At 46.2% G+C, this 13,141-nt stretch overlaps 2 protein-coding genes across 7 annotated transcripts in view; one reads left to right on the top strand and one right to left on the bottom strand.

The window, feature by feature from the left end:
- The window catches only part of LOC109248852 (zinc finger protein 37A-like), an 87,804-nt gene that overhangs the window by 70,228 nt on the left and 4,435 nt on the right, over positions 1 to 13,141 (top strand). The window contains exons 6-7 of one of the 2 annotated variants that reach the window (XM_019418896.2): positions 4,741 to 4,857; positions 12,354 to 12,604. In XM_019418896.2, the coding sequence (XP_019274441.2) occupies positions 4,741 to 4,820 (80 nt within the window). In that variant the 3' untranslated portion in view covers positions 4,821 to 4,857; positions 12,354 to 12,604. Of the gene's footprint in view, positions 1 to 4,740; positions 4,858 to 12,353; positions 12,605 to 13,141 lie in introns of those variants that run through there. The other variant, XM_019418895.2, reaches the window with a different exon arrangement.
- Positions 7,624 to 13,141, bottom strand: part of CHRM3 (cholinergic receptor muscarinic 3) — a 521,929-nt gene continuing 516,411 nt past the window's right edge. For all 5 annotated transcript variants that reach the window (XM_053910137.1, XM_019418888.2, XM_053910139.1 and 2 more), the window contains one exon: positions 7,624 to 10,027. In XM_053910137.1, the coding sequence (XP_053766112.1) occupies positions 8,236 to 10,008 (1,773 nt within the window). In that variant the 5' untranslated portion in view covers positions 10,009 to 10,027 and the 3' untranslated portion in view covers positions 7,624 to 8,235. The remainder of the gene's footprint in view (positions 10,028 to 13,141) is intronic.

Here is a 13,141-nt window from a genome sequence, read left to right as displayed (position 1 = left end):
TCTGATTCATCTCACTTTTTCCCACATCAGTTTCTGATGTGCTCATACGATGCATATGATACATACGATGTGTTCATGTGACAAGTCACGGCTGCTAGCTCCCGTGTTTCACAATCCTGGGTGCGTGAGATGAGACCGGCTCCAATCTATCCCTCAAATTAAAAATTCTTTGGTTAATTTTTTGATCAGTCCAACTGGGTACCAATCCTTGGATTCATTAACTGAGGTCGAGAGAGCAAAGTTCTGTTTCACAAAATTGCCTCCCATGTAACCATTCAGATTATGAAGTAGCAAGTCCTTCCCAAAGCTATTTATCAATTCCCTCCGGTGCACCACTCAGTTAAAAATCAACTCGTGCCTGGTTGTTCTTTCCAACATTAACATGTTCTTATGCCTCATTAACTTTCCATAGTCTCAGCCATTTTTTTCTTTCTATAGCTATAGGTTATATCTAGGCAATTTAGGTAGCAAATTATGGAAGACTTCAGTACAACAGAAAACTCTTCTTATTCAGTCTCAGTATTAATTTCAAATAAAACTGTTATTGGGGTACCTGGGTGGCTCAGACGATTGAGCATCTGACTTCGACTCTGGTCATGATCTTGCAGTTTGTGAGTTCAAGCCCCGCATCAGGCTCTCTGCTGTCCGTGCAGAGCCCACTTTGGATCCTGTCTCCCTCTCTCTGCCCCTCCCCTGCTCATACTCTCTCAGGAATAAAATGAAAACATTAAAAAACTGCCTGTTATCATAGAGTGTAAGAAAAGTAGTTCATTTCCTGGCAATTTGCATTGATCTCCTTGAGAATCATGACAAAATGGTTCATCAAATCAGACAGAGCTTGCCCTAGAGAGCATATGTCCAAATGATAAACTAAGAATGAGGATTTAATGACAGATGAAGGAGATAGGAAGAGAGAGAGAGAGAGAGAGAGAGAGAGAGAGATTCAGAAAACTATTTTCTTAACTGTTTTCTTGGTCTTGCTTACAAGGTGAAAGTTGGGAAGTTTCCACAATGAAGAGGCAGTGTTTGGTTTCTATGGCACGTGCTGTGAAATAGCATAATAGCCACAAATCAATTAAGCAAGACATTAAAAAAACCCCTCGCATCCCTTGCCTAGACTGACTTCAGTTTATACCTACACTTGCAGAAAATTTAAAGTCAATGCAGTGAAATATGATGCTTGGTTTTTATTTTCAGGAGGAAAACATTTCTGATGGGTCCAAAAGAAATTAATAAACAATTCTTTAAAAAAGGGGGAAAGAGGGATGCCTGGGTGGCTCAGTCAGTTAAGTGCTCGACTTTGGCTCAGGTCATGATCCCACGGTTTGGGAGTTCGAGCCCCCCTTGGGCTCTGTGCTGACAGCTCAGAGCCTGCTTGGGATTCTGTGTCTCCCTCTCTCTCTGCCCTTCCCCCACCCATGCTCTGTCTCTCAAAAATAAATAAAAAGTCATTTAAAAAAAGGGGTTGGGGAAGATAAGCATTTCTTTTAAAAGGAGGAAAATAAAATTCCTTGTTCATGGGTTTATCTAGACAGAATTTTTCCTCAGACTCTTGGAATAAGGATTGTGTGTGTAGACACATTTTACACATGCTTAATACACACTCCTAAACACATTATCATATGTGTTTTTGGGTTATGGCGGCAACAGTATTGGCTGTTGAAGAAAATTCTAGCGTATATAAAAAGAGTAGTCAGTGTGCATAACTGCCTCTTCCAGAAGGAACCCTCCGTGTCTCTGCTCTTAGAGCAAAAAGCCGCAGCTGTGCAGACTTTGGATTAAAAAGCAAGCAAACCACATTCTTTGTTTATTAATAGTTTTATTTCCTTATTTCACTGTTAAACTTAGGGGATAATATCACCACACAGTTGCAGGCATCATTTTATAGTACAGACAATTGACGTATTTTCGGGAGAAGGAATGAACGTGGCATACGGCATACCAAAAATGATCACTGAGGAGGTGAAGGCCACCACCAGGTCAGAAAAACAGGTAAAATTCAGTGCCTTTGGTAAAGATGTGGACACTATTATAGATGCAACTATGTTACATGCCTTTTGCTTACAAAGCAAATACGTAGCCATCTCTTCTCGACAGTGGTTTCTCACTATACCTTCATAAACGAGAAGGATATGATGATCACTGGACGCATCGTAGATACTTCCCAGAAAGCTTCTTCCCAACAGAAATGAACTTGGAGGCCCATTTTAATTTAATTATCCCTCCAACCTGCACCAACTTAGTTCCCGTGTTTAAAAAAAAAAAAAAAAGAAAGAAAGAAAGAAAGGCATCGTTCGCAATGTCGCCTTCGCATAGTCTTCAGTACAAGCCCCGAAGAAGTTTCTCGGAGTGTTGTCTGTAGGAGGCTGAAAATGGCCATGTAGTGGGTGGGGGAGGGAATGTGAGAGAGGGCTTTTGTTTAACTGCTTGTGGAACAGAATGGATCCTCCCCTAACTTTGCACACCCAGCAAAGCTACACACGAAGATGTCTTAAGCCAAATGGCAGCTCTCACTTGCACAAACAGAAAACTGACCTTCATGGACTCTCCAGCCTCCCTCAGTACTCCTCGTACTAGGATGACCAAGGAGAACCAGATAGAGTTGACCAGTCCGGTAAAAAGTCCCCGAGTTCTAGGGATAAAAGAGACAGTTGCTCCCCCCCCCACTTCTGTACTCTTACTTATATCATTCACTTCAAGTCTATTTAAAATATTTCTCCTCGTTGCTTAGCAACATCTTATTAGCTAACCATTATCACATTTTCCTTTAAGTGACTTTTCGCAGCTCCACTGAGCTAACCCCTGACTACCGTAGCAGTGTGGGGCAGGGATGTGCACATAATCCTGATAAATAATTGGTATATTAATTCATAAGGAGTATATATTACACATTCAACAACATTTATTGAATATCTGCTCTTTGACAAACACGGAGCCAGTGACAGGAGACAGATGGATGGATAAGACCCACTTTGTATCATCAAGGAACTCCCAGAATTGATCACAAGTTTGGGGCTTGGTGTGTGAGTTGCAGAGTTGTTAAGGATCTTGGGACTTCCAGAAGGGACAATAATAAACTTATATATTCTGGGGATAATATTTTTTAGGTTAAGATAGGGTTCCTGGGCTCTGATTTGGGTGAGGAATGTGTTATGAATATTTCTCTTTCATGGAGGCTATGGCCTCGTTTCCCATTGCCTTTTATGTGGGACGTCTCCTGTGGCTCAGAGGGGAGCCACCTCGGGTCTCAGGTCCCAGCCCAGACCAGGGTAGGAGGGTCAGGACTCAGTGCTGAGTCTCTGTGGTTCTGCTGTGACCACCACAGACCTAATGTTCTGAAGCCTTCGTGTCCACTTCTACACGTCTCCAAGCATACTGTCTGTCCTTGGGTGTGTGAGGCTGTGAATGTACCATGTGTCCCAGTAAGGTTTGTAGCACCTGTCTGTTTCCGAGCCAGTCAATACAACGTTGTGCTTGCAGGTGCGAACTTCTGCCGAGTAGAGTCGCCTTATCAACTTGTCCCTGTCCATGTTCATTCCCTCAACAGCCTCCTTTCTCAGGCAGTAATGCTAAAGCCAGAAAAATACAATGGAAGTCTCTAGTTCTGGAGAGCCCTGGGTTACCATCCCCAGAACCAGACTGTTACGTCTGGAATATTTACTCACATAGCGTGAATCCAGGCTGAGATCTACAAAACACAGTCATGAAGACACAAGGAGAGAGAGCACGCGGCTTAAATCTGCAGGGGGAAGCCGTGCAATTTTCCTTGAACCTGAAGTGTGGGCTGGATTGTTCACTGTTGAACCAAGCTCGCTGCACATTTCACTTGGGGAAAAGTGCGCTTTTAGAGGAGGACGTGGGAGGCGGGGTGAAGAAAGGATTGCTGTTTTAGGTGCTGTACTCTGCAGAGTTTTGGTCCCTTTAAGAGGAGAACCACCGTTGTGAACCCCCAAACACCTGCTCCCCAGCAGCTCTATTTGGAAGGCTGTTGGGCCTCAGGCGGGGGTCCCGGACTGGAGTGGTATTTCAAACAGTCCAATTTCAGGTTCACCCACAAAGTGTGCGTTCCTTAGATTCCGCTGTTTTGAAATGTAAGGAAATAACTGACGGATATAAAGTTTTCAAGCATTCATCAGATACACCATTTCACACTCCCCGCTGTTCTCGCTTACCTCCCACCAGGCCTCAGTTTTGATCTGTTTGCGATTAATTAATTAGTACGAGCTTATGGAGATGACCCAGACAGTCTGAGGGTAAGTGACATGCATGGCAGGGGACATGTAAGTCCCTGGTGACAAAACTGAGCCAGGAGCTCCCCCTGTCCCCCCATGCTAGTTTAGTGTTTCTTTGTGCTACCTTCCTTTGCGCCCTGGAGCTGCTGGTGACAGACTGTTCTCAGTGATATGTCCCCATCTGGGTGGGAATCATCTCTGCTCAGGTCACTATGGGACACCCAGGGTAACCCCCGGGTGCTCCCCCTGTTTCGTGTAGTCCAGATCAGGCTCCTCCAGCCTGCCTGAGCCCTGGCATTCTTCTTCCGTCCTGAGGTGCACCTGAGGCAGCCCTCTGCCTGACTCTGCCCTCCCACTTCTCTCAGTTGATGCCCAGGGGCTCTCCTCCCTCTCCAGAGCAGTGAACTTGCCCATGTGCGACAAGGGTGCTTGACAAAGTGGATATGCTTCTGGATCTTTACCCACGGAATCGTCTAATGCTTATGCTTTCCTCTGTTTTCTCTGTCAGAGTGGAGAACTATTACATGTGAAAGAGTGAACAGAAGTGGGACATATTTAGAGTCAAGGCTGGATTTCTGGCAAGGATGATGCAGGATTCGAAGGAGAACCAGCAGAGAGACTTCAGGTGGGTCATGGGCTGAAGATAAGAGAGCCAAGGGAAATAGGGGACTGGATAGGTCAGTTCTCTTATTCATCTGGTAAGGCCTGGAGAACAGAGAATAGAATAGGTGTGTGTGTATGTGTGTATATGTGCTTGTGTATATGTATGTGTGTATGTGCGTGTATATATGTGTATATGCATGTACATGTATATGTGTGTGCATGTATGTGTGTGTGCATATGTGCATGCATGTATGTGTGCATATGTATGTGTGTGTGTGTGTGTGTGTGTGTGTGTGTCGGGGGGTGTTCTTCATGTGTGGTTTATTCTAGGCTTAATTATTTTGCTCTTTCAATTAAAGCGAATAATCGTGAAAGCTCTCTGCAAACCTCACCAAATAAACCTTGGTTTATTTGCAAACCAAATAAAATGGTTTGAGGATAAAGACACTTTGATCTTATGGAAATGCTGAACCCCTCCTCTCATGACATACCCTTGGAGAGCTGCACGTGTAGCCCTGTCCTGTTAGAAACACTCTTACGGGGCACCTGGGTGGCTCAGTCGGTTGAGCGTCTGCGGTCATCATCTCACAGTTCGTAGGTTCGAGCCCTGCGCCAGGCTCTGTGCTGATAGTTCAGAGCCTGGAGCCTCCTTCAGATTCTGTGTCTCCCTCTCTCTGCCCCTCCCATGCTCATGCTCTCTCTCTCTCTCTCTCTCAAAAATAAATAAATATTAAAAAAAACCCCACTCCTACAGCTTTGACTACATATCCTGATTCCCCGTATTCGAGAGAGTCGAATTTTCCTTCTCTGGAAACAACCTAAGAGTTGGCCATACCTTTCTATAAACACAGTCCACAGATAGCACTGAAAAACAGCTTTCACCCATAAGAGATTTAAAAATGGTAAAGGGGAGCTAGAGTGTTGGATTTGATACTTTTCTGCCATTATCAGCGTTAGAGAAAGGCAAGGAGAGAATCATGTTCAAGAAGAACCGTTAGTGACCTTCGCAGCTTGGCCAAAGCTCGGGGGTTTCTCCATTTCTCAAAATCTAATCGTCTCTAATTTTGTTTGAAAAACAGGCTAACAGCCCTCTGGGAAAAAGGCAGGATATCAAAAAGATTCAGAATGATTGAAGCCCTGGGACACTCGAATCTGCATTCACGCATTTATTATTAGTGCCAGGCCAATGGGAGAAGTAAAATATGGATGTGGTTGCTCACTAGACATTTCACAGGTGGATCACAGAACATTCTGTAGTCTGTTCTACACGTTAGAAAATGGTCTCTGGTTTTTCTTGTTCTTTGGTTGAATGTGGGTCAAAACAAAACAAAACAAAACAAAACAAAAACCATCATTCTTTCAATGACACTGATCTGCTTTTTAACCCTTGTCATGTGACTTCAAATTTGCTCCGTTCAGGGTCCATCAGGTATCAAGTAAAGAGTGGTTTTCCACACTGACGTTAACGTGACAGTTGGCTTTTGATTGCCCAGGAGTTAGGTACTTGCTGACGCCAACGGGATGGCTGTCTTCTTCTTCCCGGCCTCATGAAAGCCCAGTTCCCTGCACGTGTCGCTCTAGAGGACCTTAAACAGTCTCTTGCAAGGGACACCACGGCTGAAGACTGAAGAGTAATATTTATCAACATTAAATAGACGGGTGGTGAAATATGCATAAATATTTCTTCATAGAAACGTAACACGAAATTAAATAGTTCAGCAACACGCACACCACTGAGTCCACGTCCGCTGATGTTGCTCGTAAACACCAGCTTACACTGAACACAAGCAGCTTCTGTTCTGGCTCCGGGTCCACGACACGGACGCCCTGTACAAGGTGAGGTTTCTCCTCAGCCCCCCCCACCCCCCCCCCCCCCCCTGCTCCCCACACGGCCCCGGCAAAAGGAAGGAGAAGGAGCCCCGACAATTACAGCAGCGACGAAAACAACAGCAACGGCAGCACCCCTCCCCTCCCCGCCAAATACAACATTTAAGCTTTTGGATCAATTCGAAGGAGATACAAAAATCGTTGTCGCGAAATGTAAGGAGATCAATTGGAAGCGATACTTTCCAGAGTGCTAATGCTTTCTTCAGAGGACACGCGAGTTCCTAAACCCCACCGACGGCTGGGTGAAGGTCACAGAACGAACCAGAAAGCACTGGCCACTGCTAAGTAACACAGGAGTGAGCCCTTTTTTGTTTGGAAGGTGCCAGGTAGCAAGAAATCCAATCCCACGCTCTCCTCCCCTCCTCGCACCCCCCACCCCCCCACGGTGTCCCTTTTTGCTCTGCCATCTATATTGCTGTGTGTGACATTCAAGCGTGACACTAGTACTGAGTTTCAAGCAGTTTGGATAGCAGACGTTTCGTTTGGAAACATTCAGATTTGAATGACTGAATTCAAACAATGTGCATGTGGTTCGTGTTTTGAGCTCAGAGGGGCCCCAGTTGGGCTGAGCTCTGTAGAGAACACCAGCAAAGGACGAGGCTTATGCTCACGAGCCTGGGCAAGCCGTGGCCGCGTAGGACCTGACTCTCAGGGGCTGGCCTCTCTGCTGAATATTCCCCAGGGTGGTTTGTGGACAAAGAGCCCTGGTTTCCAAAACATGACACTGGGTTTATTTCACTTTTATGTTGTGTTAGGATCCTAGAAAACTTCAGTTACCAAAGTACTGAAAACATATTGCAGGAATAATTTGCCAGCTCAGCGATTCCCACTCTATTATATACACTATGTGTGTGTGTGCAGAAGTCTCTCTCTCTCTCTCTCTCACACACACACACATATATATATACGTCTATATTTTTATTTTGTACGAGACCGGAACTGCACAAAACAGTACTTGGCAAGAATCAAGTCCACAAATAGAGTTTAACAACACACCAGAGAAGACGGAAGCTCTACTGGGACAAGAAGGTTCAGCTTTGCATGACGTAATTTCAGAACCACGGGGTCACTAGCCTGACGTGTTCCACGTGGAATCCTTGGAAAGGACGTGGCCAAGTGTGTCGGCTAGTTACGCTCATCTGAGATGCCAGCGCTATTGGGAATTACAAGAACCAAGCAGATCAATTTGGGTATGTAATTGCTACGAAACATTTTTTTTTTTTCCTTTCTTTAAGAAAAAAACACTTGAAGTCTATTTAAGAATAAATCTCTTTATATTCGGTAATACGCTTTTTTTTTTTTTTTTTTTTTTTTTTGCTGAATTGGTATTTGACTTTCTCTATTAAAATGGATTTATTCAATGGGTCAGTGAACAGGCAGCTCCTTCCATATCTGGGTGATAAAAACCATATTCATCATGCCCAGAAATCGCCCCCGCCCTCGCCTCATTCCCTGCTAAGGTCTGTGGGCCGACGTGCGTGCGTTTGGTCACCGCGATTGGTCAGACCCCACTCTACGAGGCCTGCTCGGGCACGCGCTTGTGGAAGATCACGGACTGTCTCTGCTGATACTGCTGCCTGCGCCTCTTGCGTTTGTCACACTGGCACAAGAGCAGCATCTTGAAAGTGGTTCTGAATGTTTTGTTGCACAGGGCATAGCACACGGGGTTCACGGTGCTGTTGATATAGCACAGCCAGTAGCCCAGATTCCAATAGGTTTTGGGGATGCAGCTGTCACAAAAGGTGTTCACCAGAACCATAATATTGTAGGGGGTCCAGGTGATGATGAAGGCAAGCAAGATGGCGCTGAGGGTCTGGGCCGCCTTCTTCTCCTTGATGAGGGACATCCGCTTCCGCTTGGTGATCTGACTTCTGGTCTTCAGAGCAAACCTCTTGGCCAGAGTGGCTTCCTTGAAGGACAGGGGGAGGGTGGCCGTGGCCTTACCCACCGAGGAGTCGGCCTCAGAGGTCTTGGCTGTGTCCACGGCTGACTCTAACTGGACGGGAAGCTTGGAGAAGCTTTTCTGGAAACTGCCGCCATCGTCCACGCTCTTCTGGGTCTGCAGTTTGCCGGCCTTCCTCTCCAAGTCCGGCGCCCCCAGCTCCTCGTCAGGCACCCGCAGGTTGTCCGATGAGGGTAATTTGGTGGAGTTGAGGATGGTGCTGTGGCCGGGAAGCTTGAGCACGATGGAGTAGATGGCCCTCGTCTCGGAGCCGATGTCCTCCTCGTCGGAGGAGGCCGAGTTTTCCAGGGAGGCAGCAGCGTCGTTGTTGTTCCAGCTGTCGCTGCTGCTGTGGTCTGCGTCCATCTGCTCGGCACTGGGCTTCCAACTCTTGGTGGCGAACCAGAAGTGACAGCGTCCGTACTTCCTCCTGGCCGAGCGTTTCATACTTTGCTGTTGAAGCTCATAGCTGCTGCAGCTTCGAGAGCTGCCCGTGGGGTGGACAAAGTTTTCCGCCTCTGCTTCTGTCCCCGAGGCTTGCAGGCCGGCGAGCTCTTTGGTGCGTTTTTCAGTTTCCTTGTAGATCCTCCAGTATAAAATAGTCATGATGGTGACAGGCATGTAGAAGGCAGCGATGGCCGTGCCGAAGGTGATGGTGGGCTCGCTGAGGAACTGAATGAAGCACTCCCCTGGGGGCACAGTTCTCTTCCCAACAAAGTACTGCCAGAACAAGATGGCGGGGGCCCAAAGGATGAAGGAGATGACCCAAGCCAGACCTATCATCACACCGGCTCTTTTTGTGGTTCGTTTGGCTCGGTATGTGAGTGGCCGCGTGATGGAAAAGTACCTGTCGAAGCTGATGACCAGAAGATTCATGACCGAGGCGTTGCTGGCCACGTAGTCAATGGAGAGCCAGAGGTCACAGGCCAGGTTCCCTAAAGCCCATCGGTTCATGATGATGTAGGTAGTAAACAGATTCATTGAAATGACCCCAATAATCAGATCAGCACAGGCCAGGCTTAAGAGGAAGTAGTTATTGACGGTCTTTAGCTGCTTGTTGACCTTAAAGGCCACTATCACCAGGATGTTGCCGATGATGGTCACTAAGGCCAGCACGCCCGTCAAGAAGGCGATGAAGACCACTTGCCAGATGGTGTGACCTCCCAGAGGGTCATTGGTGGTGCCATTGGGAGAGGAGAAGTTCCCAGCTGCTCGAGAAATGTTGTAGCTGCCAAAGTGGGTGGCCGTTCCTGGGGGCAGCCCTGCATCCGAGGGGCCGTGTACCCAGGGGGAGCTGATGTTTGGAAACAAAGGCGAGGTTGTACTGTTATTGTGCAAGGTCATTGTGATTCTCTGACATAGTCTGGGGAGATAAGAGAGAAAAGACCCGGTTAGGAAAATGTCTGCCTTCGTTTGATTGGTTCTTTGCATCGACTGAACACTTTAAAAGACATGGAGACCTCTTACGGGATGCTGACCCTCAGGCAGGCTAGAGACACCAAGCCCTTCCTCTTAGTTTTAAAGGTGAGGAGTCTAGAGCAGGTAGGCGTTGATTCGTTTGAGCACAGTTAGCTGGAGGCACGCACGGAACATTGTTCTTTCTCTCCACACTGCCCTTACTTTTAAGAGTCTGCCACCTACACTCGCACGTAATGCTGTTATCCAACAAAATCTTCCTTCTCTTAGTTTAAAGAGAAGGGGGAAAATATTAGATGCTCCTGTGATACTTATCTAGCATAGCTTTATCATCATGCTACTCCAGACCCTGATGTCCCTCATCTGAATTTTCTCCACCTGGGCACTTACCTATCCCAGGCTGCGGACGTAAGCAGCGTTAAAGAGGTGCCCGAGCACTGAAGCCTCACCAGCCTGAGCAACGTCAACCCGGAGCAAGGGACGAGATAAGTGTAAATGACCTCACATTGTGTCCCCTCTTCAAGACACAGATAGGAAATAGCGTACTGGATCCGCGTAGTGGTTGGTAACAGTACGCAAGGCAGCTGCCATATGCTTGATAATAGGCAGGATCTTTACCAGAATATTCGGAACCGCCCAAACTGGTTTTGGATATTTCCAGTATTCGTAGATATTTTAAATTCAGCGATGAAAAAGTATTGTAGCACCACGCATGCACATTTGTGTACAAATAGTTGCAAAATTGCAATTAGTTCTTTTGGACACTTGTCACCAAGATATAGAAATGACTAAGAATCATTACGATTAATGCGTCACCAGGAAGACCCCCGTGCTGTCACGGGAAACCTTGGGGGAGACCTGCCCCATCCTCTTGGAGCCTCTGGGGTCGTGAGGCCTACAGATGCTCACGTCACCAGCCACTGTGGACCTGACTCAGTCCATCATTCCTCAGTGGGCGTCATTCTATGAATTCAGTGTTTGTTGATCACAGCAAAATACTACTGGGAACACTTCTGTTGTGTTTAGGCTCTTGATTTAAAAAGCGTTCAACCGGGGGCACCTGCGTGGCTCGGTCGGTTAAGCGTCTTGACTCTTGGTTTCGGCTCAGGTCATGATTTCACGGTTCGTGGATCCGAGCCCTGCATCAGGCTCTGAGTGGAGAGAGCACAGAGCATGCTTGGGATTGTCTCTCTCTCCCTCTCTCAATCTCTCCCTCTCTCTGTCTCTCCCTGCCCCTCCCTCACTCTCTTGCATGCTCTCTCTCTCTCAAAAATAAACAAACTTAAGAAGAAGCGTTCAACTGTAAGCTCTTACATATAAAGACGTGCACACGTCACACGGTAAGAGTCCTGACTCAGGCCTTTAGACACCGCAAGTCAGAGTCTTTCAACGGAGAGCAGTCAGAATGACACGTGGCCTCTTGGGGTGGCCTCAGCCTGTAGCAGGAAGACCTTGCAGTCCCAAAGGCGTGGGTTCAAATGTCGGTTCAACTACTTTCTGGTGGTGGGATCTTGGGTATTTCTTAACTTAAAAAAATTTTTTTAATGTTTGTTTATTTTTGAGAGAGAAAGAGAGAGCATGAGCAGGGGAGGGGCAGAGAGAGGGAGAACACAGAACTGGAAGCAGGCTCCACGCTCTGAGCTGTCAGCACAGAGCCCGACATGGGGCTTGAACTCACGAACCATGAGAACGTGACCTGAGCCGAAGTCGGACACTTAACCTACTGAGCCACCCAGGCGCCCCTGTTTCTTAACTTTCTTGAGTGCCAGTTTCCTCACTGAAAAACAGGAATGAAACATTCTGTATAATGCAATAAACCATTGAGAAATTTAACACAGAATTCCATAGTAAGTGGTCAAAGAAATTTTGTTTCTCATCAAAATACTTTAATACGTGCAAAGAAAGTACTTAGTGCAGAGCGTGGCACACAGAACGTGCTACAGAAGGGTAGTGTCTAGTGTTGCTTTACTCTTCTTCTTACGAACAGTGAGCTCACTTTGCTTTCAGGATGCTCAAAGCTCAATTTAGTGCAATAATAGTGATTAAAACAGAACATATATTGGATACTCCTATGTGGTACACGTGCAAATTGCCATATGTTTTCATCTCGCTTCACCTTTAATCACATTTTACAAGAAACTGAGACACAGAGAGTTATTTGTCCGAGAATCAAGCTAATGAGTGACAGAGGAGGGGAGCAGAGATTCATTCATACCCAATCTCGAGCCCACCACCTCTGTGTTCCACTGGGATGTTTCTCTGCTTCCCACCAGCCTGTCCCAATGCTGCATACACCTGGCCTGACTAGCTGAAACTCTTGATGAACCTCTTTCAAGTGGAATTAATGTGCATTTAAAGATCAATGAGATACCATTTGTCACCTACGAGGCAAAATATAAGTGATTTGATGCATGGAGTATTGACAACAGTGTGAAGGAAATAATTTCACGGTCTTGGCTGTAGGGTAAACTGGTCAACAATCTGAAAGGTAATTTAGCAGCATGTGTCCAAATAATGCACAAATTCCAAGATTCCAGAAGCTGACAGCGTGTGCCTGTAGCATGTAGGTATTGTGTGTGTGTGTGTGTGTGTGTGTGTGTGTGTACTTACACATAAAATACATAAATGGTTGGGCATACAAAAGCATACACATACAATTTTACATGCACTTACATTCATACACATATACACATGTATTTACTTCAGGACTATTTGAAATTGTAAAAAAAATTTTTAATAGTCTAAATGTTCTAGTGTATTGTTCTATTACAGAGAAGAAGAGTTTAAGAACTCCTGAATACCCAACAATAGCACTACTAGGAATTTATCCAAAAGATACAGGAGTGCTGATGCATAGGGGCACATGTACCCCAATGTTTACAGCAGTGCTTTCAACAATAGCCAAATTATGGAACGGGCTTAAATGTCCATCAGTTGATGAATGGATAAAGAAGATGTGGTTTGGGGCACCTGGGTGGCTCAGTCGGTTAGGCACTTGACTTCGGCTTAGGTCATGATCTCACAGTTCGTGGGTTCAAGCCCTGCGTTGGGCTCTGTGCTG

This window comes from Panthera pardus, unplaced genomic scaffold (genome assembly GCF_024362965.1).
Source record: "Panthera pardus isolate Hobbes unplaced genomic scaffold, ASM2436296v1 HiC_scaffold_22, whole genome shotgun sequence".
Classification (NCBI taxonomy): domain Eukaryota; kingdom Metazoa; phylum Chordata; class Mammalia; order Carnivora; family Felidae; genus Panthera; species Panthera pardus.
The sequence above is the reverse complement of the archived record's forward strand: the minus strand, read 5'-3'. Positions and strand labels throughout refer to the sequence as shown.